Source organism: Quercus lobata, chromosome 12 (assembly GCF_001633185.2).
Source record: "Quercus lobata isolate SW786 chromosome 12, ValleyOak3.0 Primary Assembly, whole genome shotgun sequence".
NCBI classification, from domain to species: domain Eukaryota; kingdom Viridiplantae; phylum Streptophyta; class Magnoliopsida; order Fagales; family Fagaceae; genus Quercus; species Quercus lobata.
In genome coordinates, this window is record NC_044915.1 from 18,003,138 (window position 1) to 18,029,307 (window position 26,170).

At 32.8% G+C, this 26,170-nt stretch overlaps 2 protein-coding genes, 2 long non-coding RNA genes and 1 pseudogene across 4 annotated transcripts; all 5 read left to right on the forward strand.

Moving 5' to 3' along the window:
- The first annotated feature begins 1,061 nt into the window (after positions 1-1,061).
- LOC115972505 (salutaridine reductase-like) lies at positions 1,062-3,418 on the forward strand. The gene is made up of 5 exons (XM_031092817.1): positions 1,062-1,178; positions 1,302-1,545; positions 2,353-2,421; positions 2,621-2,803; positions 2,901-3,418. Exons 1-5 carry the CDS (start codon positions 1,144-1,146, stop codon positions 3,276-3,278), a joined length of 909 nt encoding a protein of 302 aa, XP_030948677.1. The 5' UTR covers positions 1,062-1,143; the 3' UTR covers positions 3,279-3,418.
- Positions 3,419-6,678: 3,260 nt separating this feature from the next.
- LOC115972506 lies at positions 6,679-7,431 on the forward strand (annotated as a pseudogene).
- A 6,386-nt stretch (positions 7,432-13,817) lies between these two features.
- On the forward strand, positions 13,818-14,331 carry LOC115972123. Its single transcript, XR_004087403.1, has 2 exons — positions 13,818-13,980; positions 14,095-14,331. It is a non-coding gene; the product is annotated as an uncharacterized LOC115972123 (long non-coding RNA).
- A 266-nt stretch (positions 14,332-14,597) lies between these two features.
- Positions 14,598-15,106, forward strand: LOC115972124. The gene is made up of 2 exons (XR_004087404.1): positions 14,598-14,755; positions 14,870-15,106. It is a non-coding gene; the product is annotated as an uncharacterized LOC115972124 (long non-coding RNA).
- A 260-nt stretch (positions 15,107-15,366) lies between these two features.
- Positions 15,367-21,822, forward strand: LOC115972119 ((+)-neomenthol dehydrogenase-like). Its single transcript, XM_031092281.1, has 7 exons — positions 15,367-15,530; positions 15,645-15,888; positions 16,272-16,340; positions 17,484-17,666; positions 20,299-20,367; positions 20,913-21,095; positions 21,291-21,822. Exons 1-7 carry the CDS (start codon positions 15,496-15,498, stop codon positions 21,669-21,671), a joined length of 1,164 nt encoding a protein of 387 aa, XP_030948141.1. The 5' UTR covers positions 15,367-15,495; the 3' UTR covers positions 21,672-21,822.
- The last annotated feature ends 4,348 nt before the right edge of the window (positions 21,823-26,170 follow it).

Sequence of the window (26,170 nt, forward strand, 5' to 3'; positions counted from 1 at the left end):
CAAATTTTTATTTTAGAGGGTTAAAACAAATAAAATTTTTATATTATATTATATTATATTATATTATATATATATAGCCAAGTCAGGGGGGTTCATTTGAAACCCCCTGGGCTATGGCTAACGCCGCCCATGGTTTGATTGTATGGGTTTTGGCCTTTGTGGTGGTCATGTGAGCTTTAGCCATGGCTATGAAGGTCCAACCATGGAGGTTTGGTCTTTGTGGTGGTCAAGAGAGAAGAGAGATGAGAGATAACATATTTTTCTTTTAGGAAAGGATGAGAGAGAACGGGAAAGGAGTGAAGGACAACAGTTATAACGTAAAAAGTAATAATAAAAAATGATTATTTAAATAAAATGTAGTGTATGAGAGATAATTTGATGGTAGTGTTTTGTAAAAATAATTGGGTAAAAAAAAAAAAAAAAGTTCTTTTTATAAAATAGTCAGAAACTTTTACCATCACCGGTGCAATTGCTCTTTAGATTATCATTCTATATTTCTATTGTCTTATTTCCCCTGAAAGAAGGTATGTAACAGTTCTCTCTCTCTCTCTCTATATATATATATATATCCATATCTAAAGCTTAATTATAAATCAACGACTTGAGATTAAAAAAGAAAAAGAAAGCCTCCAACTCGAGAATAAGTCTTGTGCCACGTAAAGTGGCATAACAAATGCCACAACTCACCCATGTGGTGAGTTGTGATTAATAGAAGGATGATGGTGGGTTCATGTGGAAATACCTCTCCACCAATCACAACTTATTGTATAAGTGAGTTGTGACATTTATTGTGTCACTTTATGTAGTACTAGAAGGACTCGGAACTTGAAGGTTGGAATGGATGTCATAGCTTACGTAGGCATAGACGTCCCACCCTAAAAAAAAAAAAAAAAAAAAAAAAAAAAAAAAAAAAAAAAAAAAAAAAATGTGCTTACGTATAGGCTTAGAGCCATGGACCGAGACAGAAGACGTCATGGTCATGGGTAACGTAGAGAACCCAGATACAGCTAAGTATATAATTATATATAACCATTAACCAAAGTCGACTTTAAACCATACAATTCAACCTTCAAAACCATAAAAATATCAGTATCATTCTTACCTTACTACATCGCTCGTATACATACTCTACACTCATCACTAATGGCAGAAACGACCTTGAATTCTGAGACGAAGAGGTATAATTTGATCTTTAGCTTTTGTCTTCTAATTGAATTTAAGCCTAAAGAATGTCAAATTTGACATCCTTAATTAATGCTCAACCATTTGTTTTTGTATTGACTTAAAAAATTTTCTTATAGGATTGCAGTTGTTACAGGGGCCAATAAAGGGTTAGGATTTGAAATATCTAAACAGCTAGCTTCAAATGGGGTCAGAGTGATATTAGCTGCTAGAGATGTCAGGAGAGGCAATGAAGCTGTTGAAAAACTCAAGGATGCTGGATACTCTGATGTGGTTTTTCATCAACTAGATTTGACGGATTATGCTAGCATTTCTTCTTTGGCGGATTTCATCAAAACCCAATTTGGGAAGCTTGACATATTGGTAATGCAACTAATACATCCTTGAAACGATTCTAGCTACTGTTTTTGTTAAAGTGAAGATTTTTGCTTGCTTATTTAACATACATGTTACATCAATGAATCTCTTGGATTTTTAGTACAGTCATTAATTTTTTTATATGAATTAAAGAAGGAAAGCATTGGTTGAGTTCTATATATATGAAAACGGATAATTTTGAATAGTACCTAAATGAGAATATTCAAGATTTCGATATATCTACTAAAGAATTAGCGTCTAGAATTGCAAAAAATATCTTATTTTACCATCTAAAAAATTACTTTATCTATTAATATAAACAACATCTCAATATCCTAGTTTTTATTTTTACATGCACCTTAAAATAATATAAACAACCCAATAAAAATAATATATCCCTACAAGAGAGAGAATAAAAAATAATTTAAAAAAAAATAGAAACTTGCTACAGTCACATCTTACAATTAGAAACTTGGGTAATGCATCTCTTTTGTGGTTTGATGCTATAAAATAGGATATTTAGAGTTTTGAAACTCCCAATACTAATGCTATGCTCAAACTTTTGAACACAGTTGAATATGGATGAACCCAGGTCTAATCACTTTATAAGTTTATTGTATCAAACAATAATGAATCTTAGTCTTTTTCTTTTCCCCTTTTCCTTTGTATATTTATTTTACTAGGTAGATAAGACCTTGTCACTTGTTTGGTAAAAATTAAAACCCAACATTATTAGTTGATGAAATCTTGCTCATTTCCCCGTTTTAACTTAACGTTGGTAGCTTTAACACTGATATTACTTAAAAATTGCAGGTAAATAATGCAGCGACTATTGGAGCCATAGTCAATGAAGAGGAAGTGTGGAAACTTAGTGTTGAAGAAGTAAGTCTCTCAATATAATATACATCTTTGTTTTTCTCAACTCTCAAGTTAAGGGCGTAATCCAGAATTTTTAAACAGTGTTTGCAGCATAAGCATTTAAACCGAAAAGGGCATGGGTAGAGAATATTAAAAAAAAAATAGTAATAAAATGTTTTAAACACGATTGCAGCAACATTTACCATTGCATTTGATGATACAGATTGTAGGTATAAATGCCAGGCCTCTAAAGGAACTTATAAAGCAGACTTATGAAACTTCAGAGAATTGTTTGAAAACAAACTACTATGGGATCAAGCAACTCAACAAAGCTCTTATTCCACTTCTTTTATTATCCGGTTCAGCAAGAATTGTGAATGTCTCCTCCTCTGTGGGACAATTAAAGGTAAAAATTTGAAACTCGTCTCATTGTAGCTGGAACTTTCGTATAGAGGCTTTAATCAATTAGAAAATAAAAATTTTAATTTGTGTTTATATTTCAGCGTATTTCAAATGAGAATGTAAGGAAGGTATTAGGAGACGTTGATGGCCTCACAGAAGAGAAAGTGGACCAGTTGGTGGAGGGATTTCTTGAAGAAGTGAAGGAGAATGTGGTAGAGACCAATAATTGGCCTGCTAATTTTTCTGCCTACTTCATCTCCAAAGCAGCGCTTAATGCTTACACAAGGACTTTGGCACGGATGTATCCCAAAATTTTGATAAATGCAGCAAATCCTGGGTATATCAGCTCAGACTTCAACAACAATACTGGTTCTTTGACTGTCGAAGATGGTGCAAAAGGTCCTGTGATGTTAGCTCTAATGCCTGAAGGTGGACCCTCGGGCCTTTTCTTTGATAAAGCGGTAATGTCAACTTTTTGAATGTGAACATGATGGTATCCAATGTCTGAGAGAGAGAGAGAGGGAGTGATTGAAGTTGTAGTTATTAGCTTTTATTTGTTATGTTGTGGAAGCTATTTCTAATGTTGCATTTGAATTTTAGTAAGAGAGTTGAGGAGAAAAATGGATTTTGAAGGTTTAATTTCAAATCATCCTCAAAAGGATTATTCTCAAATCTCAAACCTAAGATAGCAATTAATTGACACTTATAAATTCACGCCCATTCTTTCTCCTCAATGATGTTTTGCTAACCTGGCGTGTTGAGATAACAAAAGTTTTGAAATTAATTTGTTGCAAAATTTAGTTAATTATAATGGATTTATGCAAACAAGAAATAGAAAAATAGGACATACAATTACACAAGAACCCAAGGTTTACATGGTTTGACATTGGACTTACATATGCAAACCGAGTTAAGGAGAATGTTTCACTAAGAAAATCAAGAGATTATTAATTAAGCTGGATCAAAGATATTCTAACAAAACCTAAACCCTAAATGCACCTTAGGAATGCCTTAATTTGGTCCCTCAACAAATTCAATAGGGTCTCCAATGATGGTCCATAACAAAGTGGGTTAGGCAAATTAGTGTGGTCCATCTTACACATGGGCTCGAGAGTACAACCCTAGCATTGTGAGCTAGGGCAGAGAAAATAAGTTGTCACTAAGTTTTAAATGGATTGCAAACTACTTTAAACCCCCCATATTCAAAGGGCTAAAAATGAAATTAAAGTATGGGATTGAGAAGATATTATTCATTCAATTGCTGGTAATCACTTGTGTTATTAACGTATATCTAAGGAAAATTATACTAAAAAAATCAGTAGCAGTGCCACATTGAAGGCATGGGGTTCAAATGAACTCCCTAACTTGAAGAAAAAGGAAAAAAAAAAAATTTTAATTTTTTCCAAACCCTTTGAAATAAAATTTTGAACACCCTGATCGAACAAGAAATTGAAAAATGCATAGTTGCACAATAAGGGGAAAAAAGAAGAACAAGAAGAAGATGAGGAAAAAATGATTGGTGAGGACTAAAGAGTGTAAGAAGTTGGAAATGAGCTTTGAAATTAGATGAGAAAAGAAATTATTGAGATTAAGAAAGTCAGATTAGAAATACACGTGGGTGAGAGTGACGATAGGAAAGGTGAATGGAGAAGAATATGTTTGGAAGATTCCTACTTTGCACATATTAAATCACAGAAATTGGAAATAAAACAAATTAAAATTCATATAAAAAAGTAAAACTTATTTACCATAAACGTGACTCTTGAAATTAAGTTTAGGGATAAAAGAGAATAAGAATTGGTTTGATTGAGGAGAAAGACAGGGAGCAAAAATGCTATTTGAGTTCCCCCCCCCCCCCCCCTTTTTTTTTTTGAAACAACTTATTTAAACAAAAGAGGCTAATAAGTAAAAGATATATTCTAATTTGAATTACAGTAAGTCAGTAAGTATTGATAATAAGACATATTATGAGAACATTTTCTACTTGGGGATATTAGGATGAACCATACAATTGGGTTTTGTTATTTTTTTTTGGTTTGAATCATAAAAATTAATTGATAAATAAAATCAAAAAGGAATGGGGGCCATTGGAGACCTCCCCATCTCCTTCTATGACAAAACGCATTGGAAAGAGAAGCAATGAAGACAGCTCCATACGATAAAAATTAGAAGTGAATTGCACTGAGAAGCCTAATAAGCTTAGTTTTGGGCCAAGCAATTAGATTCCCTATGACTATAAATAGCCCAGCAATCAAAGCCTTTTAGTCTTTTACAACAAATTTCGGTAGTATTGTACTTTCCTGAAAAAACTGCATTTTTTTTTCTTCTTCTGTACAATACTTTTTTTTTTTTTTTGGGTTAAAAGGAGCATGTATTAAAATTAGATAGCCATGAAAGGCATAGTAGTGGCAGAATGCCTTAAACAATACAGACCATTAGCATCCTCATTAACAATAGTTACAATATCAAGGGCAGGGGGGTTAAACAAAATAACAAAATCTTTTTACTGCAAGCATTTCCTCTTGGCTAGTCCATCAGCTGTCCTATTTGCTTCTTGGAAGGTGTGATTCACCCTGATTTGCTATGAAGCACGGGTGTGGATTCGGATTTGGGTGCGGGTGCGGATGTAGGTTTAGGATTCAGCAATTTTTGAAAAAAATAGAGTGCGGGTGTGACGGGATACGTTTTTAATAAATTACTAAATATATTTTTATTTTTTTAAAAATCAAATAAAGGGGTAGAGTTTATTATTAAAAAACAATTATTTATGATTTGTTTTTAATAAAATCAATATTTTTGGTAATTGTAAACAAAAAACCACATTCCAAGAAGGTTCCTTTGCTCATTTTTCAATTCCCAAGCCCACCCACATGAAACAAATGACTTTCTCACCTATTTAATTTATATTCTTTTGTTATAAGCCTTTATTCTTCTTCCTCACCTCTTCTAAGTTCTAACCATTTCTTTGTGTCTTTTTCTTTTTCCTCCCAAGGCCATATGAAGTAGAAGAATGGTGGCCAGCAGCCCATTTTGGCCTATTTTGGCAGCCGTATTGGCCAAAATTGGGCCGTATTAGTCTGTTTTAACCAGAATCGGACCGTATCGTCCGTTTTGGCTCTCGTTTCCACTGGAATTGGCTTGAATTGGAGTGAATCAGCTGGTTTCATCCCAAATCGAGCCAAATAAAAAAAAAGGGGCAAATCAGCGTGTCGAACACCGGACGCCCCGTCAAGGCAAGTCCAGTGTGGGTGTGGCACTCCTAAAGTTGCACCCGTACTTTCTAGCTGATTTGTTGAAATCTGCTGAGAAGGTACCTACATTTGTGTGCAGGAAACTCTTTCAAACAGTTTGTTTTTTCAACAAGGATGAATCATATAATCTTGTTTTACTCTTCCCCAACTTAAAACCCAATGTTAAATGGATGAAATTTTGTTTTGTTTTTGTTTTTTTCCCTCTTTTGATGGATCTAATATTGACATTATTTCAAAATTGCAAATAAATAATGCAGGGATTCTTGGAACCATAGTAATTGTAGAGGAACAAAAGAAACATAGTTCTGATGAAGCAAGTCTCACAATGTTTTGCAGAGGTTTAGGTCTGTGTTGAGGCTCAAAGGACTTAAAAACAATTTAACAAAATTCAAATTTTGAGTATTTGTTTATCTACTACCAAAAAAGAAAAAAATTTCCTTTGTCTCAGCTTGTGTACATATCAAGAATTTTAAAATCCATTGCAATATAAAAAGCATTTAAACGGGCTGGATTAATTGGTCATAGATACTAACCAAATGTTATCTCCTTCTACCCTTTTGCTGTTTTTCCTCCCCTTCTAGATAGGAAATTAAACAAGAATGTCACATCATTTACCATTTCTATAACAATGATACAGATTTTAGGTCCAAATGCCAGACTTTTGAAGAAAGTCAAGAAGCAAACTTATCAAACAACCGAGGATTGTCTGAGAACAAATTACTATGGGACCAAGCAAGTGAGCAAAACACTTATTTCACTTCTATTATCCAATTTAGGAAGAATAGTAAATGTCTCCTCTACTCTGGGACAATTAAAGGTACAAAATGAAAAACTCATCTTACGAAATCATTTATAAATCAACTTCATTTGGTCATGATCATTTCACGGCAATATAGAGTGCAAGATTATGGCTTTGACAATTGTGTAGGACCTGCACTAAACATTTCGTGCTAGGAAATTGCTTTCAAGAAATTAAAATTTCAATTTGTTAATATTTTAGCTTATTTCAAATGAGAAATGCAAAGAAGAAACTAGGAGATGTTGATGGCCTCACAGAAGAGAAAGTTGAGACAAGGTGGTGGAGGGATTTCTAGAAGATGTAAAGGAGAATTTGATTGAAATCAACGGTTGGCTTGCTAATATTTCTGCTTACATAGTCTCCAAGGCAGCTCTTAATGCATACACAAGGGTTCTTGCAAGGAAGTATCTCAAAATGGCAATCAACTCCGGGAGTCCAAGATATACCAGCACAGACTTGAACAACAATAGTGGGGTTTTGACTATCGAAAAAGGTGCAAAAGGTCTTGTGATGCTAGCTTTGATGCCTGAAGGTGGTCCTTCTGGCCTCTTCTTTGATAAAATGGAAGTATCAACCTTTTAAGTAAGAAATGATGCTATCCAATGTGTACATTGGCATGGGGGAGAAACATAGACAATAAAAAGATGTGTTGTGGAAAGCTTCTGTCAAATCTTAAAGTTGGTTTATTTCCAACTTGCTTTCATCAATGAAAGCTTTAGTTATTTTACAATAAAATTACATTTTATCATCTTAAATTATACCCTCGATAATAATTTGTATTCTAAAATTTTCGAATGTACATTTTGCACAGTAAATTATGATTATTGTTACACTTTGCATTCTTGACATCAAGTTTACTGTTAACTTGGATGAAAAAATATAGTAGTACGTGAAAAAATCCTAATTGCCTATCTTCTCAATCCCTTAAAAACAAAAAAGAAATTATATTTTACCACCTTAAACTATACTCCTGATTATATTTTGCATCATAAATTTTGATTTTTCATTTAAGTTAATAGCAAACTTAATGTCAAGATGCAAAGTGTAACAAATGTCATAGTTTAAATTAGTGCAAAACGTGCATTTTCAAAAATATTAGGTTGTAAAGTGTAATATGGATATAGTTTAGAGTGTTAATGTTTAGCTTCCACATGCTTTATCATATGGGTACCAAACACACACTGTTCAAATTAGGAGAATTAGTGAAAATAGTAGGCGACTCAGCAATCTTTGAAGTTTGAAGCATCTGATTTGAAATACTAAGAGCATTCACATCCGGCATTGCAAATGGCATATGTAGGGAGATTTTAGCATCAAAGCACAAAATAAGCTCATTACCCAGTCTTCTACTTGTAAAAATTTTTACAATAGTGCTACAATACCATCTTACTTATATGACGGTACTGTAGCAACTAGCATAAATTTTTATTCTTTTTTCTCTCCCTCTATCAGTCACTGCGTCCTTTTCTTCCTTTCCTTTATTTTTTTCTTTGATTCTCTCTGATACTTTACTTCTCACTCCCTTGCACACATGAGCTTGCAAATGTTTTGGTTGAACAATCAGCAGGGTGGTGGTGGATTGGCAGGTCCAATTGATGTGGTGACCACAATGAAATCACTCAATAGTCTTTGTCTTTATGGGAACTAGTTCACAGGGACAATTCTAGAGAGCATTGGGAATTTGACTTATCTCTCTCTCGTTCAAGCTTACCACCGAAGTTGAGTTGGATTCGGAGTGGTCACGGCGTGGCAGAGATTGAAGTGGTCACAACGTGTCAAGATCGGCGTGGGCATGGCAGATTCTGATGGGTTTGTTTGATTTTTTGCTATTAATTTTTGTCTTTTGGGTTTGGATGGGTTGGATTTTGGATTCCTATGGGTTGGTATTTTGGATTCTGATGGGATTTGAGTTGGATTTGGATTGGTTGGTTAGGTTGGCATGGTGAGCAGTGGTGGTGGCAGCGTGGTGGGTAGTGGGTTGTTTTTGCTATGGGTTTGCTGGGTTTTTGGTAGGTATTTGGTGGATTTTGTTTTGTTTTGTTTTTTTATTTTATTTTTTTATTTTTGGGTTTTTGGTTCTGGTGGGATTTTGGTGGGTAGAGGGCAGTGGTGGCATGGTGGGCATGGTGGTGGCGTGGTGGGCATTGTTTGTTTGGTTGTTGAGAAAGTGAGGGAGAGGCAGGGACAAAAATGAGAGAGAGAGAGAGAGAGAGAGAGAGAGAGAGAGAGATAATTTGTTTATTATTTTATTGTATAATTTATATGGGTCATTCTACGATACCCATGCTTTTTTTAGGGGGGTACGGTACCTATGTAAATTTTGACTGTAGATCTTACTTGTTTTAATCTTGGCCATTTATTCATTTATAATGGAATACTTGTCACCGGTCAAGTAGGTAATGTAAAAAAGAAAAAAAAAACACAAAGAAAAAAAAAATCTTTGCTCTCACGTTCTCTCTCAAATTGCTTCCCTCTCTTGCATTCGGTGAAAGATTCTTAGAAAAAATAGAGTTACCCCATTCTCTCCCTCAAAATTCTTCTCTCTTAAACTTGTTTGATCGAAATCGGTTTGTTATTGTTGAAGGTAAGGATGACAATGACAAAACCCTAATTTCATGCAAGTTGTGAAATCTTTGAATTAATTATTACCATGTTTGTTTTCTTTACCCAAATTGTTTGTTAGTTTTTTGGATTCAACTATTTTTTAGATCAACTGATTAGAGTTTATTGCACCTCTAATCATTGATCCCTCTCTCTATTTGATATGGCCGGAGTCTAATTTTGTATTGTGGGTATTGTGTATGGGGTGGGTGGGGAGGAGGACTGGAGGTACAGGTTCTGGCAGTAAAAGATGGTGCTATATTTGGTTAATTAAATTATCTCTATAAACTTCTACTCTCTTTTTTTCATTTTACTTTATTTGGTTAATTAAAATTATCACCTCGACAGTAGCAGAGATGCCATATCCATTTGTGCCAAGAATTTATATGTTCTTCAGTTTTCTAAAGTACATGAATTATATTGACTAGGACATCTAAGTAAAGTATTATGAATTTATGATTCATATTGCCTGTTGGGAGAAATCGCCTTCCTACATATGTTTGGATTTATATGTTCTCTTTATAATTAAAACTATAAGACCTAATTTTCTTTTGTAATATTCTAGATTTGTGTTCCTATTACTGTAATAATGGTCTATGCTACTCATTGTTAACTAGAGCAATCCAAACTCATTGACAACCATATATCTCAACCCCTAGACTTAAAGACTGTTTGTTAAAAAAAAAAAAAAAAAATGATAGGTAAGACTCTTTGAATTTGTGCTAGATTTCCCCTTTTTTTTTTGAGTGGGGGTTTATTTTGCTTTAGGTTGGTCTTTGTGATTTAGAGGTCTGATGGTTTGGTTGTTTCAAGTGTGAGGTCTGATGGCCTAGACTTTGTAAAGTTTCGAATCGCTTTCTGCAAGTGTTGTTTGTGGACCTTGAATGTTTTGATCTTTAGGATGCAAATATGATAAGGCTTTTGGTAGATAGTTACAACAAGCTAATTCTAGTTATTATGGAGATTCCTTCCAAAGACCATCCTTATGATCCTGTACATGATTTTGTTCTTTTAGGAGTAAAGTACCTATTCTTTGTAGAATCAATGGCATCTTGGAGGCACTAGCACAGATATTTGCTTGATGCATCATTGTCACGTCATGTTTTATCCATCTTCCTAAATTGTACATTAAGATGTTGTCTTGAGTTACGCCATGCCAATTATAAAATTCCAATTTACATTTCTAATAATTTGGATGTAGGTTGTGATACTTATTCTAATAAAGGATATTTTAAAAAATTAGAAAGGCAGAGTTCTAAATCCAAAAAAATGTGAGTTCTGATGTTATAAGTATTGAATTTGATCAATGTTTAGGCTATGCAAGCTTCTCACTGACAAATATTTACTTGAAACCTTGCATGTTTATGCATGTCAAATAGAGAGAAACAGTTGGGCACATTGATGCAGATGCAAGTTTTCCCTTACTAGCTTCTCACTGTCACTCACTGACAAATATTTCCCTGAAACCTTGCATGTTCATGCATGTCAATTTTTTTTGCTTGGGCTCGACTTGTTTATTAAACGACCCTAAAACTAAGGCTCAAGCTTCAGTTATTTAAAATTAAGGCTCAAGTTGAATGCTAGAAAATACCAACTTATCTATGTTTTGGCAATGAACTTTAAGAAAGTAACTTGTGCTTAATTGTTAAAGAAATTTTAATCATGGAATCCTTGCTGTTTCTTTACATATAATTTTTTTTTTTTTAATTCTTCTCATATAATAATTTTATTTTTGAATGATAAAAAAATCAGTCTCCCTTTCAAAAGAAAAAGAAAAAGACAATTCACTAAATCGCTAAAGATAAACATTCAATCTCCCCTTCATTAAATATAAAAACAATTCACTAAATCATAAACAATCTCAAAATCATCATTTAATACAAATCATTGTCATTTTAGTAACCGAAAATAATCATGTAGTGGAATTTTTCTAGCATTTTCTATAATTTTGGAACATTCATTTTATTTTGAAAGCACTAGATTTGATGCTAACTTATATCGTAAACGTTTAGACTAGTTGTGCTTGGCAAAAAGCAATTATTAAGTATAAAACTTAACAAAATCACGTATCAAAATTATTATTAAGCATTAAGAGAAAGAAACAATACCACTGTTTGCACATTTTTTGTTCGCATGTCTTGCCCAGTTGTGCTTGGCAAAAAGTCCAATACATATATACATCTTTCTGAACTAAAGTCAATGATTCATAAGTACTAGTGACTATTATTGTCATTCATAGGGATATAAATCTACAAGTACAAATTAACAATGTATTAGTATGTGTTAACATAAAATACAAAGTGTGTTGAGTAAAATTACATATTCACAAAACGTCAATTATGACATATACTTGTCATCGTCCCTATATGTATTTTTAAACCATTCCAGTGTGGGATTGCCATCTTCATCAATCAATTTTTGCTACAAGCATATATATATATAAAGAAATAAGTAAGTATAAAAGGGACTTCAGTGGTGGGTACAAATGTAAAAGTACTATTAGATGTGATATTGATACTACCCAATGTGATAATGAAACTGTAAAATATGAGAAAAAAATTAAGGGAACCACTAAATGTGGCAAAAGGTCTGTCAAATATGATGTTAGTATTGCCGAATGTAACAATGGATCCATCAAATGTGAGAAAAAAAATAAGGAAACCAGAATGTGAAAAAAGTATAAAAAAGTATAGTCATATGTGATGTTAGTACTGTACAATGTGAAGATGGAATCGTCAAATGTGAGAAAAAAAAATAAGGGAACCACCAAATGTGACAAAAGTACTGTTAAATGTGATGTTGAAACTGCAAAATGTGAGGATAGAACTGTTAAATGTAAGAAAAAAAAATTAGGGAACCATTAAATGTGACAAAAGAACTGTCACATGTGATGTTGGAACTGCATAATGTGAGGATGAAACCGTCAAATGTGAGGAAAAAATAAGGGAACCACCAAATGTGACAAAAGTACTGTCAAATGTGATGTTGGAATTGCACAATGTGAGGATGGAACCGTCAAATGTGAGAAAAAAATAAAGGAACCACCAAATGTGAGAAAAGAATTGTCATATGTAATATTGAAACTGCACAATGTGAGAATGGAATCGTTAACTGTGAGAAAAAAGTAAGGGAATCATCCAATGTGACAAAAGAACTGTCATATGTGATGTTGGAACCACATAATGTAAGGATGGAACCGTCAAATGTGAGAAAAAAAATAAGGGAACCACCAAATGTGAGAAAAAAACTATCACATGTGATATTGAAACTACACAATGTGAGGATGAAATCGTCAAATGTGAGAAAAAAGTAAGAGAACCACCAAATGTGAGAAAAGAACTGTCACGTGTGATGTTGGAACTGCACAATGTGAGTATGAAACTGTCAAGTATAAGAAAAAAGTAAGAGAACCACCAAATGTGACAAAATTATTGTCATATGTGATGTTGGAACCGCACAATGTGAGGATGAAACCGTCAAGTGTGAGAAAAAAGTAAGGGAAGTAGGAACCACCCAATGTAACAAAAGAACTGTTAAATGTGATATTGGAACCGCACAATGTGAGGACAGAACCGTCAAATGTGAGAAAAAAAGTAAGGGAATCACCAAATGTAAGAAAAGAATTGTCACATGTGATGTTAGAATTGCACAATGTGAGGATGAAATTGTCAAATTTGAGAAAAAAGTAAGGGAACCACCAAATGTGAGAAAAGAACTGTCATATGTGATGGTGGAACTACACAATGTGAGGATGGAACCGTTAAATGTGAGAAAAAAGTAACCTAGTGTAACAAGTTATCTACTAGTGGGTACCGTACCTCCTTTTTTTTTAGGAGGTATCGTAGAATTACTCAATTTATATTATTTTAATTTGTTGTATTTTAAAATAAAAGTTGGGATGTTAGATGTATTGTAAAGTGATATGATATAATATATAAGTAGCTTTTCAGATGGTAAAATAGAATAGTCTGAAGATATCGGATATGAATGCACTAATGAAGGTTATCACTTAAAATCTTGAGAAAATCATCAAAAACAAAAAAAATATTCATTTTTCTACTCATTAATATTTCAAAATTATTGTATACTAGTTGTAAATTCAGGAGATGTTTAAGAAAATGTAATATAATTATTTTATAAAAATATCATGTAAAATTTGTAGGTTAAATGGTGTATATGTTTTTTAATGTATTTATTTATAAATTTTATGTAATGAAACATATAATCTAATTTGCATTTAAGAATAATACATAGTGGATCTCAAAAAAAAAAAAAAAAGAATAATACATAGTGACTATTTTTAAATTATTTAATAAAAATAATTTTACCCAACTCCCAATCTCAACCGCTTAATTCTATTGCGTCAGGATTTCAATCCTAAAACTACACCTGGAGCAGAACTATAACTTTTCAGATAATCCGTTTATCAAAAAAACACTTTTCAGATAAGCCATCTTCTGCATTGCCAATACAAACTCTTCACTTTTCATATCAAATGGCAGAAACAACCATAAATCCGGGGATTAAGAGGTAATTTTATCTTCAATTACTCTAATCTTTCCATTTCACATATAGAACTGAGTTTATATGCAGATATCCTAATTATTAATTTTTTTTTTTATTAAAAAAAAAAAATTACCCAAGGATTGCAGTTGTAACCGGAGGCAATAAAGGGATCGGATTTGAGATATGTAGACAGTTAGCTTCAAATGGGGTCAGGGTGGTTTTAACTGCTAGAGATGTAAGGAAGGGCAATGAAGCAATTGAAAAACTCAAGGCTGCAGGATGCTCTGATGTGGTTTTTCATCAACTAGATGTGATGGACCCAACTACCATTTCTTCTTTGGCAGATTTCATCAAAACCCACTTTGGGAAGCTTGACATATTGGTAATGCAACTTAATTATACATACATCTTTGTAATTCCAAGTGTTATTTTTGGGAGGGTAGATCTTTGCCTTGCTTCTAATTATTATGTTGCCAAGAATCTCTAGGATTTCTGAGGAATCATATATAGGTTCTGAATTTAAAAACATACATGCTTGTATTGGTTGATTTGTGGGTCTTCAGATTTCTTTATATAAAAATCAATAAATAATTTTACCCAACTCCCAATCTCAACCGCTTAATTCTATTGCGTCAGGATTTCAATCCTAAAACTACACCTGGAGCAGAACTATAACTTTTCAGATAATCCGTTTATCAAAAAAACACTTTTCAGATAAGCCATCTTCTGCATTGCCAATACAAACTCTTCACTTTTCATATCAAATGGCAGAAACAACCATAAATCCGGGGATTAAGAGGTAATTTTATCTTCAATTACTCTAATCTTTCCATTTCACATATAGAACTGAGTTTATATGCAGATATCCTAATTATTAATTTTTTTTTTTATTAAAAAAAAAAAATTACCCAAGGATTGCAGTTGTAACCGGAGGCAATAAAGGGATCGGATTTGAGATATGTAGACAGTTAGCTTCAAATGGGGTCAGGGTGGTTTTAACTGCTAGAGATGTAAGGAAGGGCAATGAAGCAATTGAAAAACTCAAGGCTGCAGGATGCTCTGATGTGGTTTTTCATCAACTAGATGTGATGGACCCAACTACCATTTCTTCTTTGGCAGATTTCATCAAAACCCACTTTGGGAAGCTTGACATATTGGTAATGCAACTTAATTATACATACATCTTTGTAATTCCAAGTGTTATTTTTGGGAGGGTAGATCTTTGCCTTGCTTCTAATTATTATGTCGCCAAGAATCTCTAGGATTTCTGAGGAATCATATATAGGTTCTGAATTTAAAAACATACATGCTTGTATTGGTTGATTTGTGGGTCTTCAGATTTCTTTATATAAAAATCAATAAATAATTTTACCCAACTCCCAATCTCAACCGCTTAATTCTATTGCGTCAGGATTTCAATCCTAAAACTACACCTGGAGCAGAACTATAACTTTTCAGATAATCCGTTTATCAAAAAAACACTTTTCAGATAAGCCATCTTCTGCATTGCCAATACAAACTCTTCACTTTTCATATCAAATGGCAGAAACAACCATAAATCCGGGGATTAAGAGGTAATTTTATCTTCAATTACTCTAATCTTTCCATTTCACATATAGAACTGAGTTTATATGCAGATATCCTAATTATTAATTTTTTTTTTTATTAAAAAAAAAAAATTACCCAAGGATTGCAGTTGTAACCGGAGGCAATAAAGGGATCGGATTTGAGATATGTAGACAGTTAGCTTCAAATGGGGTCAGGGTGGTTTTAACTGCTAGAGATGTAAGGAAGGGCAATGAAGCAATTGAAAAACTCAAGGCTGCAGGATGCTCTGATGTGGTTTTTCATCAACTAGATGTGATGGACCCAACTACCATTTCTTCTTTGGCAGATTTCATCAAAACCCACTTTGGGAAGCTTGACATATTGGTAATGCAACTTAATTATACATACATCTTTGTAATTCCAAGTGTTATTTTTGGGAGGGTAGATCTTTGCCTTGCTTCTAATTATTATGTTGCCAAGAATCTCTAGGATTTCTGAGGAATCATATATAGGTTCTGAATTTAAAAACATACATGCTTGTATTGGTTGATTTGTGGGTCTTCAGATTTCTTTATATAAAAATCAATAAATAATTTTTCTTGCAATGACCAGTTTGTGTAGTTCTAAACAAAGATGAATCGTCTAGTATTCTTTCTTCTTCTCCCCCAACCTTTTGTAATTGGGTTGATAAACGAAAGTCATTTGTTAATTGAGGAGATCTTGTTCTTTTTGGTGGCTCTGACATTGCTATTATTTCAAAATTGCAGGTAAATAATGCGGGGATTAATGGATCCATAAGCAACCCAGAGGAACGAAGAAAAGTTAGCGCTGATCAAGTAAGTCTCTCAATGTTATTTAGAAGTAGAATCCACCTGGCTCTGAATCACAGCTTCCGTTGAACGATGTTGTTTTTGGAGATAAGTTTTTGCAAAATTCGGACAGTCAAACTAGTGAGATTGTTGGGGCAAGTTTTTTCATCCATGAATAAATTTTGTCTTTTCTCTTATCTCTTAATATTAAGAAGATAAAAAGTTTTTTTTTTTTTTAATACCCTTAATTTAGTTAATTTATTCTTATTTCTTAAAAATAAAAATAAGGTTAAAACTAAAAAAAAAAAAAAAAAAAAAAAAAAACTCTATATATTAAGAAGATTTTGAAAGATCCTATATTTTAAATAAATAAAAAAAAAATTTCAGAATGATAGCTTTTTTTTTTTTTTTTTTTTTTTAATTTTAAATACCCTTAATTTAATTAACTTATTCTTATTTATTAAAAAAAGAAATAAAGGTAAAACTGTAGATCAACACAAAATAAAAATAAAATAATTATTTAGCGTTCAAAAAAAAAAACTCTTCCCGCTTCCTAATTCCCCCTACCCCATCTTTTTTTTCTAAAGAGGGTCTGTTTGGATATTATTTACTATCAAACAAACTCTAAAACAACTTACTATACATGAATAGTATAAAAAAGTGCAATAGGACTCATAAATACTATAAAAAATCAGCTAAAAACTAAAATAAACTGAAACTTTCATCAACCCTCAAACAGACTATAAAACAACTATCTATCATTAAAAATAAAAAACTTTCCCACTTCCCAGCCCCACCACACTACATTTCTATAATTAAAAAGAAAAAAGAATGTGATCATTTATCATAAGATTCATAACCATACAATGACATTACTCTGTCATCACATGTGGTCTTATATAATTGTTGCAGGAGAAATGTGGTCTTGTATAATTATTGTGAGAGAAATGAAACATATCCCGTATGCACAACATGCTCTCTCTTCGAATTAAAGGCATAATCCCAAAATTTTGATGACTATTGTAATGTAAAGAATTTAACCTGACTTGAGGCTGTGGTGGCCATAAAATAAATAAAAAATCATAAAATAAAAGGAAAATATAAATTAATCATGCTTTTTAAACAAGAGTACTGTAACATCATTTAATACATTTGCATATAATGATACAGATTTTTGGTCCAAATGCCATACCTCTGAAGGAAATCATGAAGCAAACGTATCAAACTGCTGAGGATTGTTTGAGAACAAACTACTATGGGACCAAGCAAGTAAGCAAAGCACTTATTCCGCTTCTTCTATTATCCAATTCGGGAAGAATAGTAAATGTCTCCTCCATCTTGGGGCAATTAAAGGTACAAAATATAAAGCTCATCGTTTTACACCATTTATAATTAGCTATATTTGGTCAAGATCATTTTACTGCAATATAGAGTGCAAGATTATGGCTGTGACGATTGTGTAGGACCTGCACTAAACATATGGTTCTAGGAAATTGCATAAAAGTTTTTTCAAGAAATTAAGATTTCAATTATGTTAATATTTCAGCTTATTTCAAATGAGAATGCAAAGAAAGAATTAGGAGATGTTGATGATATCACAGAAGAGAAAGTGGACAAGGTGGTAGAGGAATTTTGTTTGACCAAGATTGAATCCTCACACAACCAAAATACTTTGATGCACACTACTTTGAAATTTCAACTGCAGCATTCATTACCTAGCATTACAAAGCAAATAGAGGCCCAAAAATACATGGAACTTTTTCATCATGGAAACATAAAAATACTAACAAAACGCTTTCTTGGATTAAGCTTCATCTCGTACTTCCAAAGGGTATTGAAGGTCTCCAAGAAATCATCTAGGTGGAGTTCGATTTGTTAACTTTTGATAAGCACGTCATCAACACATACCTCAAATTGTCTTTCAGTCTAGTCCTTACACAATGCATTAACAAAGTTTATGGTTGAAAATGAACTTTTTAATATTTAGGGATGAAAAATGAAATCCAAGCAAATTTTAAAGATGATAAAAATGTTTTGGCCAAATAACTAATATTTCATTATGTCATTATATGTTTATATATTTTGTTGTGAATTTTTTTTTTAATTTTTTTATATGCTTATATATTTTGTTGTGATTTTTTTTTTAATAATTAAAAAAAAAATGGATCTATCAATCTAAACTTTTTTTAGTTTGTTGAAAAATAATTTTTATTTTTATCTTCAATTTTGTTGAACTTGTGGTTTGACCAATGATCCATGGGTTCATGAAACAATGAACTAGTGACTCAAAACCTATATATACCAAGTCAAGTTAGGACTAGGGTTTAAAAATTATTGAGTCCAGATGTTGTTATACCACCACTGATAATTTATTTTTAGATACCCCCACTAAGGGTTTTTTATTTATTTATTATTAATAATTGCCCACCAATGGTATTTAGGAATTAGGAGTTTAGAAAAGTGTCATGGCCTACGTAATGGGTTATCGTAGATAACTTACTTAGGCATAGACAGAGATAGGAAAACGTCACGGCCTGCGTAGAAAAGCCAGATATAACTAAAATTACAAGGGTGAATAATGTCATAGCTCACTACAATATGGGGATCCATAACTACCAACAAGACTAATTGCGGTTTAGGTACAAGTTGTCAAGTTGTGAAATCACTTGTCAGATTAATAAATTAATCGGCTGGAGAAAAAGAACCGGTTTCTTGAATTTTTCTACTTTCTTATAATACTAAACTAAAAATAATTTATAGGAGTCGTATAGTACACTTAGCACTATTTGTACCTAAACCGCAATTAGTGTTGTTGGTTAGTCATGGATTGGCAAGAGTGTATGACAAGAAATTATTCAATTGAACAGCAGGATAGATATAGTCCTCCCTACTAATAAAAACAAGAATTTATTTCGTGACTTTCATTCTATGTTGAATAATTTCTCATGATTTTTTGACCCAGTCTCCGTTGGCAGAAGAAGATGTCATGGTATACGTTATAAAGATAGACATTAACAATTTCTACTTCAAGGTTCAACAATACTTTGAAAACTCAATAATAAAATATATACAGCACCTGTGGCAAATTAAACACCTATAAAACTATACCTAGAGCAGAACTATAAATTTTCAGATAAGCCATCTTCAGCATTAATAATACAAACTCTTCCTATAAAAAAAAAAGGTACAAACTCTTCAATTTTCATAACAAATGGCAGAAACAACCATAAATCCGGGGATTAAGAGGTAATTTTATCTTCGACAACTCTAATCTTTCCATTTCACATATAGAACTGAGTTTATATGCAGATGTCCTAATTATTAATTTTTTTTTTTGAAATTTTTTTTACCCAAGGATTGCTGTTGTAACCGGAGCCAATAAAGGGATTGGATTTGAGATATGTAGACAATTAGCTTCAAATGGGATCAGGGTGGTTTTAACTGCTAGAGATGTAAGGAGGGGCAATGAAGCAATTGAAAAACTCAAAGCTAAAGGATGCTCTGATGTGGTTTTTCATCAACTAGATGTGATGGACCCAACTACCATTTCCTCTTTGGCAGATTTCATCAAAACCCACTTTGGGAAGCTTGACATATTGGTAATGCAACTTAATTATACATAAATCTTTGGAATTCCAAGTGTTATTTTTGAGAGGGTAGATCTTTGCTTTGCTTCTTATTATGTTACAAAGAATCTCTAGAATTTCTAAGGAATCATAGGTTTTGAATTTAAAGACATACATGCTTGTGTTGGTCCATTTGTGTGTCATCAGATTTCTTTGTATAAAAATAAATAAATAATTTTTCTTGCAATGACCAGTTTGTGTAGTTCTAAACAAAGATGAATCGTCTAGTATTCTTTCTTCTTCTCCCCCAACCTTTTGTAATTGGGTTGATAAACGAAAGTCATTTGTTAATTACTGAGATCTTGTTCTTTTCCCCCACTTTTGGTGGCTCTAACATTGCTATTATTTCAAAATTGCAGGTAAATAATGCAGGGATTACTGGATCCATAACTAACCCAGAGGAACATAGAAAACTTTGCGTTGATCAAGTAAGTTTCTCGATGTTATGCAGAACCCGTCTGGCTCTGCATCACAGCTTTCATTGAACGACATTGTTTAGGTGATTAGGTTTTGAAAAATTCGGATAATACTCAAACTAATGAGATTGTTGAGGCAAGTTTTTGAAATTTTTTCTATGTTTTCTTTTGTAAAGTAATTTCATCCATCAATAGATTTATTCTATTTATGAGGGTACATGTGCAGCCATAGTATGATGTGAATCATGTGATCATCCATCTTATCCATAAAATGATATTATTTTGTCATCAAATGTGGTCTTATATAGTTATGGGTCTCACATGATATGAGAAAAATGAAACATATCCCATATGCAGTGCACAACATGCTTTCTCTTCAAATTGAAGGCATATCCCAAAATTTTGATGACTATTGCAATGTGAAGAATTTAAACTGACTTGAGGCTGTGGTGGCCATAAAAAGAAAATCATAAAATAAAAGGAAAATAGAAATTAATCATTTTTTATAAAGAAGAGTACTGTAACATCATATAATACCTTTGCATATAATGATACAGATTTTTGGTCCAAATGCCATACCTCTGAAGGAAGTCATGAAGCAAACTTATCAAACAACTGAGAACTGTTTGAGAACAAACTACTATGGGACCAAGCAAGTGAGCGAAGCACTTATTCCACTTCTTCTATTATCCAATTCAGGAAGAATGGTAAATGTGTCCTCCACCTTGGGACAATTAAAGGTACAAAATGTGAAACTCATCTTATTAAACCATTTATAAACAGCTATATTTGGTCATGAACATTTCACGGCAATATGGAGTGCAAGATTATGGCTGCAATGATTGTGTAGGACGGGCACTAAACATTTGGTTCTAGGAAATTGCTTGAATTTTTTTTTCAAGAAATTAAAATTTCAATTATGTAAAATATTTCAGCTTATTTCAAATGCGAAAGCAAAGAAAGAACTTGGAGAGGTTGATGACCTCACAGAAGAGAAAGTGGACAAGGTGGTAGAGGGATTTCTAGAAGATGTCAAGGAGAATTTAATTGAAACCAAAGGTTGGCCCGTTAATATTTCTGCTTACATAGTCTCCAAGGCAGCTCTTAATGCATACACAAGGGTTCTAGCAAAGAAGTACCCCAAAATAGCAATCAACTCCGTGAATCCTGGGTATACCAGCACAGATTTGAACCACAATAGTGGAGTTTTGACTGTTGAAGAAGGTGCAAAAGGTCCTGTGATGTTGGTTTTGATGCCTGAAGGTGGGCCTTCTGGCCTCTTCTTTGATCAAATGGAAGTATCAACCTTTGAATAAGAATGATGCTACCCAATGAGTAAATAAGCATAGGGAAGAAACATGGAGAATAAAAATGTATGTTGAGGAAGCTTATTTAAATCTTATAGTTGATTTATTTAGATCTTGCTTTGATCAATAATAGAATTAGAAATTTTTTTTTCCTACTTTATATTCTGTGAAAGCTCTTTCAACGCTAGTTGTTAAGGCAAAATTATACTTGTAGAGAGAGAGAGAGAGAGAGAGAGTGAGGGGGGGGGGGGGGGGGAATCCTCAAAGAAATATTCATTTTTCTACGCATTATTACTTCAAATTTATCCAATATTATGGTTTATTACTTATTGGTCACAACTCTTGTTGCTGCACCTGCAAGTCTTTTAGATTAGGACATTCCACAAACAAGGGAATGGTTTTTCAGATTAGGATATTCACCAAACTAGGGAATGGTTTTTATAATCTCTCGGTCAAAATTTCCAAAAATAGGACTGGAATGAATATTTTAAAATATTTCTTTTCATTCTATTTATTTTCTTCCTAGTATATGGAGTGTTAGAGCATCCACATTGGTGAAAGTTTTTTCAATCGAATCTACCATTATCGTATTGTGTTAAAGAAAAAAAAATTCAACTTAACCCAACTTATCATAGGGCCCAATCCAACCCTCGTGGATTGGGTTGAGCCCGTGGATTGAACAATTTTTTTAATTATTATTATTATTATTATTATTTAGGGGCAACGTTATGTTCAAGCCAAGGGTTCAAATTATTCCCCTGACTTGTAATATATATATATATATATATATATAATTCTTTTTAACTTTTGTTTTGACCTCCCAAAAATAAAAATTTGAACACCCTAACCCTAAAGTTTATTTAAACACAATTAAAATAAATCTAAATATGATCATCTTAATACTACTTTCACAATACATGTTATATGACAAGTTGTAACTGGTTTTTTTTTTTTTTTTTTTAAACTCACAATTAACATTATTTTTTATCTACCATTAACGACTTGCCACCTAGATTTTGTTATGAAATTTTTGTTTAAGTATTGTATATTGAATTTTATTTTAAAAAAAATTATTTCAAATTTTTGCTCCTTCATTAAAAAAAATAAAAATAAAAATAAAAAATTCTCTCTGAGACTTTGGCTTACTTTACTGTTGACAGTAAAATGAAGTTATTTTTCCCTGCACTTTTTTTTTTTCTTCATAAGCAAAAAATTACACTATTGTTACAACCAATAGATCTCTATCTACATATGTGATTCTTTCCCATTCTCCTTATCTCTCTTTCTCTCTTCTATATTTTCTTAGTTTTTTTCTTAGTTTGATCAAATAATTTGATAAATACTCTATATATTTTCAAGTCCAAGAAGTATTTTAGCGCTTGCTCAAATTTCAAGAGAACAACCACGTCCACGTGTATGATAAAAACGTCACACTTCAAAAGAAAAAACTTATATTAGTTACTTTTTTTTTTTTTCATAGTTTCATATTTACTCCTAGTTCTACTCCTAGGTGTGTTAATATTCTTTTTTATCATATAATTTTATTTAATTGATAATACACATAAATATAATAAGTTATTATTCATTTGAAAAACCAAAAATGTATGATTAATTATTTAATTATATTTGTTATTTTACAGATATTTAAACTATTAATAACTTTTTTAGACTATTGTACAATATAGTTGTATTGTATATTGAATTGTATTTAGAATACTATTTTAGATTATTATAATATGGAAGTTGTATGTATAGAAAAAAAAAATCATTTTTTTTTTACTTACCCCCCCCCCCCCCCCCCGGTGACAAATTTCTAGCTCTATCATTGCTGAACCCCTAGAAAAAAAAATCATGGAGTTTCTACAGTTATTATTAAATTGAGCATTGGAACAACCTTACCACAAATAAGATTAAATTTTTAACCAAATAATCTTGAAAGTAACATCAATCTAACACAAACTATACAAGGAGAACTTTGGGGTTTGAGTTTTATTTAGGAAGAGGAGCAAAAAAGAAAAGAACAAAATTGTATAATATATATTAATTACAGGTAGTTTGGGTCAAGTTAGGCGGATTTGTGAATCTTACAACCCAAACCCAAACCCAACTTGGCCCATTGTAAAAAATAAATCTCACAACCCAACCCAACATGGTGGGTTAGGTTGGATTGGGTCGGTTTTGGCAATTTGGCTGCACACCCTACTCAATGTTATGTTATTGCTTTTGTTGAACGATGTTGTTTTGAGTCAAATTTTTTGAAAAATTCGGATAGTAAAACTGTTGTAGAAAATTTTTGAAGTTTTTTCTTTACAAGTAATTTTGTCCATCATTAAGTTATTGTTTGTATGAGGGTACATCATAGTAGGGATGTCCACGAGTCGGGTGGATTGGGTTTAAGGTTTACTTGTTACACAAAGCTCAGGCCTAGTAGAAGGAGTGAAGACCCGCGACTAATCACCAACAAACACGAGTTGAGTTAGATTAGGCTTTGGCAGACGATTTTTTGGTTTGATTGAAATTGATGGAGCAGTGGTTGGTGGAGGAAGGTAGATCTTAAAGGTAAATTTTGCAGCCAACAACCTTTTCTAGTTGGTGATTGAAGTCGCGTACTGGGATCTGCGCAATTGGTTAGTCACGACTAGGAGTCGTGCAATTACAAGGAGAGATTGTCACTACAGTACAAGTCCAATTGGGTATTGGGGTAAGAGTTTAATTGTAGGTTGGTATAAGGTATTGAAATTCTTTTACTTAGAACCGCTTGTTGTGATAATAGTGGATTCTCGGGAGTGGTGACCTTAAAATCACCTGGTGGGATTTTTGGGTGTTGGTTTTCCTCATTCGTAAACAAATCACCATGTCAATTTATTTTCCGCTGCATACTTTAGTTTATTGGTGATTTATTTGTGCTACCACGCGTTTGCATGTTAATTTGATTAATTAATAAACTTAGCTAATTAATCAATTAATTCATCAAAAGAGGTCAATTCGTTTTTAGCCAATCAAGTGGTATCAGAGCAGGCACACTCTGATTAGGGTTAATCCTTGTTGTGTGATCCATTGACCCCTGTTGTCATGGCTGCAACCGGCTTGAAGAGATCTTTGTTTTCAAAAACATCTTGTTTTTCTAATCTCTGCTTGTTTGAGTGTATCAGAAAATACAAGTCTAAAAGTTATTTGAATTCTATTATGATGACTATTGGAAAAGATCTCAGGTTGAGCAAGAAGAAACTAGACTGTCTTAGAATGAAAATGTGCAAAGGAGTTCGTTTGAGAAGAGTGAAAATTAAAGGTTTAGCTCGTAAAAGGCAGATGAGAGAAAACACCGTTCCCATTGATCTATCATCTAAGCACGAAGTGTGTTTTATGATGAAGTCTGCATTTAAGGTTATGGACACATGTTTGTGGTACCTTGACAGTGGTTGTTCAAGACACATGACTCCTAATAAGACTTACAACTAATTTTATCAATTTCACAAGTTAAACCCAAGTAATTAATTTTCCAGATTTAGTATTATGGAACCACAACAAGAACAACTACACAATTGGACTTACAAAAGCTCTAGTACGAGTAACCTAACTTGTATCTAAAACTCCCAGCTTCTTGCCCGCACCACTTCATCGAGCTCAGTCTTTAGAATGATTCGCTAGTGCAAGTTGAGACATCGACTATCAAATCAATCTCTTGATTACTTCTAGGCCATTTGAATATATCTAGTCATCTTGGTGGTCATAGCATAACACTCCAATAACACAAGTGGTGATCTAGTGTTTTTGGGTGGTTAAAATCTCCTTTCAATGGTTTTGTCAATTTGGAGAGGGTTGGAAGCCTAAAGGGCTTAATGTTGTTCTTCTGTATTTGGTGGCCGTCAATCATCATCCTTCTATTGATGTTAAGGTTGAAGTAGAGTTAAAATATAAGTAGGGTTTGGGCTAGAGTTTGGCACACAAGTGCCTCTTGAAGCAAATCAAGAAATTTCTTGAAACAAGTTCTCTGTTTGGAGTTCGCACAACCTAGAATATGCTCACACGACTGAGAATTTGAAATTTGTTTGACCAAGATTATATCCTCGCACAAACAAAATTCTTTGATGCACACTACCTTGAAGTTTCAACTGTAACATTCATTACCTAGCATTACAAAGCAAATAAAGGCCCAAAAATACAAGGAAGTTTTTCATCATGGAAACAATAAAAACACTAACAAAACACTTTCTTGGATTAAGCCTCATCTTGTACTTCCAGAGGGTATTGAAGGTCTCCAAGAGATTAACTAGGTGGAGCTTGACTTGTTAGTTTTTGACGAACATGTCATCAACACATTCCTCAAAATGTGTTCCAATCTAGTCCTTACACAATGCTTTAACAAAGTTTATGATTGAAAAACGAACTTTTTAATGTTTAGGGATGAAAAATGAAATTCATGCAAACTTTAAAGACGATAAGGGGGAGTTTGGTTTGCTTAATGTTACATTAAGGTGTAATGTTACATTCTTGTAATCTTAGATTCA

What these genes read in the sequence shown, in the direction of transcription:
- LOC115972505 (XM_031092817.1), top strand. Translation starts at nt 1,144, where the DNA reads ATGGCAGAAACGACCTTGAATTCTGAGACGAAGAG. An exon ending in TTGAATTCTGAGACGAAGAG is followed by an intron (nt 1,179 to 1,301) that starts GTATAATTTGAT and finishes ATTTTCTTATAG; the next exon opens with GATTGCAGTTGTTACAGGGG. An exon ending in GGAAACTTAGTGTTGAAGAA is followed by an intron (nt 2,422 to 2,620) that starts GTAAGTCTCTCA and finishes TTGATGATACAG; the next exon opens with ATTGTAGGTATAAATGCCAG.
- LOC115972119 (XM_031092281.1), top strand. Translation starts at nt 15,496, where the DNA reads ATGGCAGAAACAACCATAAATCCGGGGATTAAGAG. An exon ending in GAAAAGTTAGCGCTGATCAA is followed by an intron (nt 16,341 to 17,483) that starts GTAAGTCTCTCA and finishes ATAATGATACAG; the next exon opens with ATTTTTGGTCCAAATGCCAT. An exon ending in GAAAACTTTGCGTTGATCAA is followed by an intron (nt 20,368 to 20,912) that starts GTAAGTTTCTCG and finishes ATAATGATACAG; the next exon opens with ATTTTTGGTCCAAATGCCAT.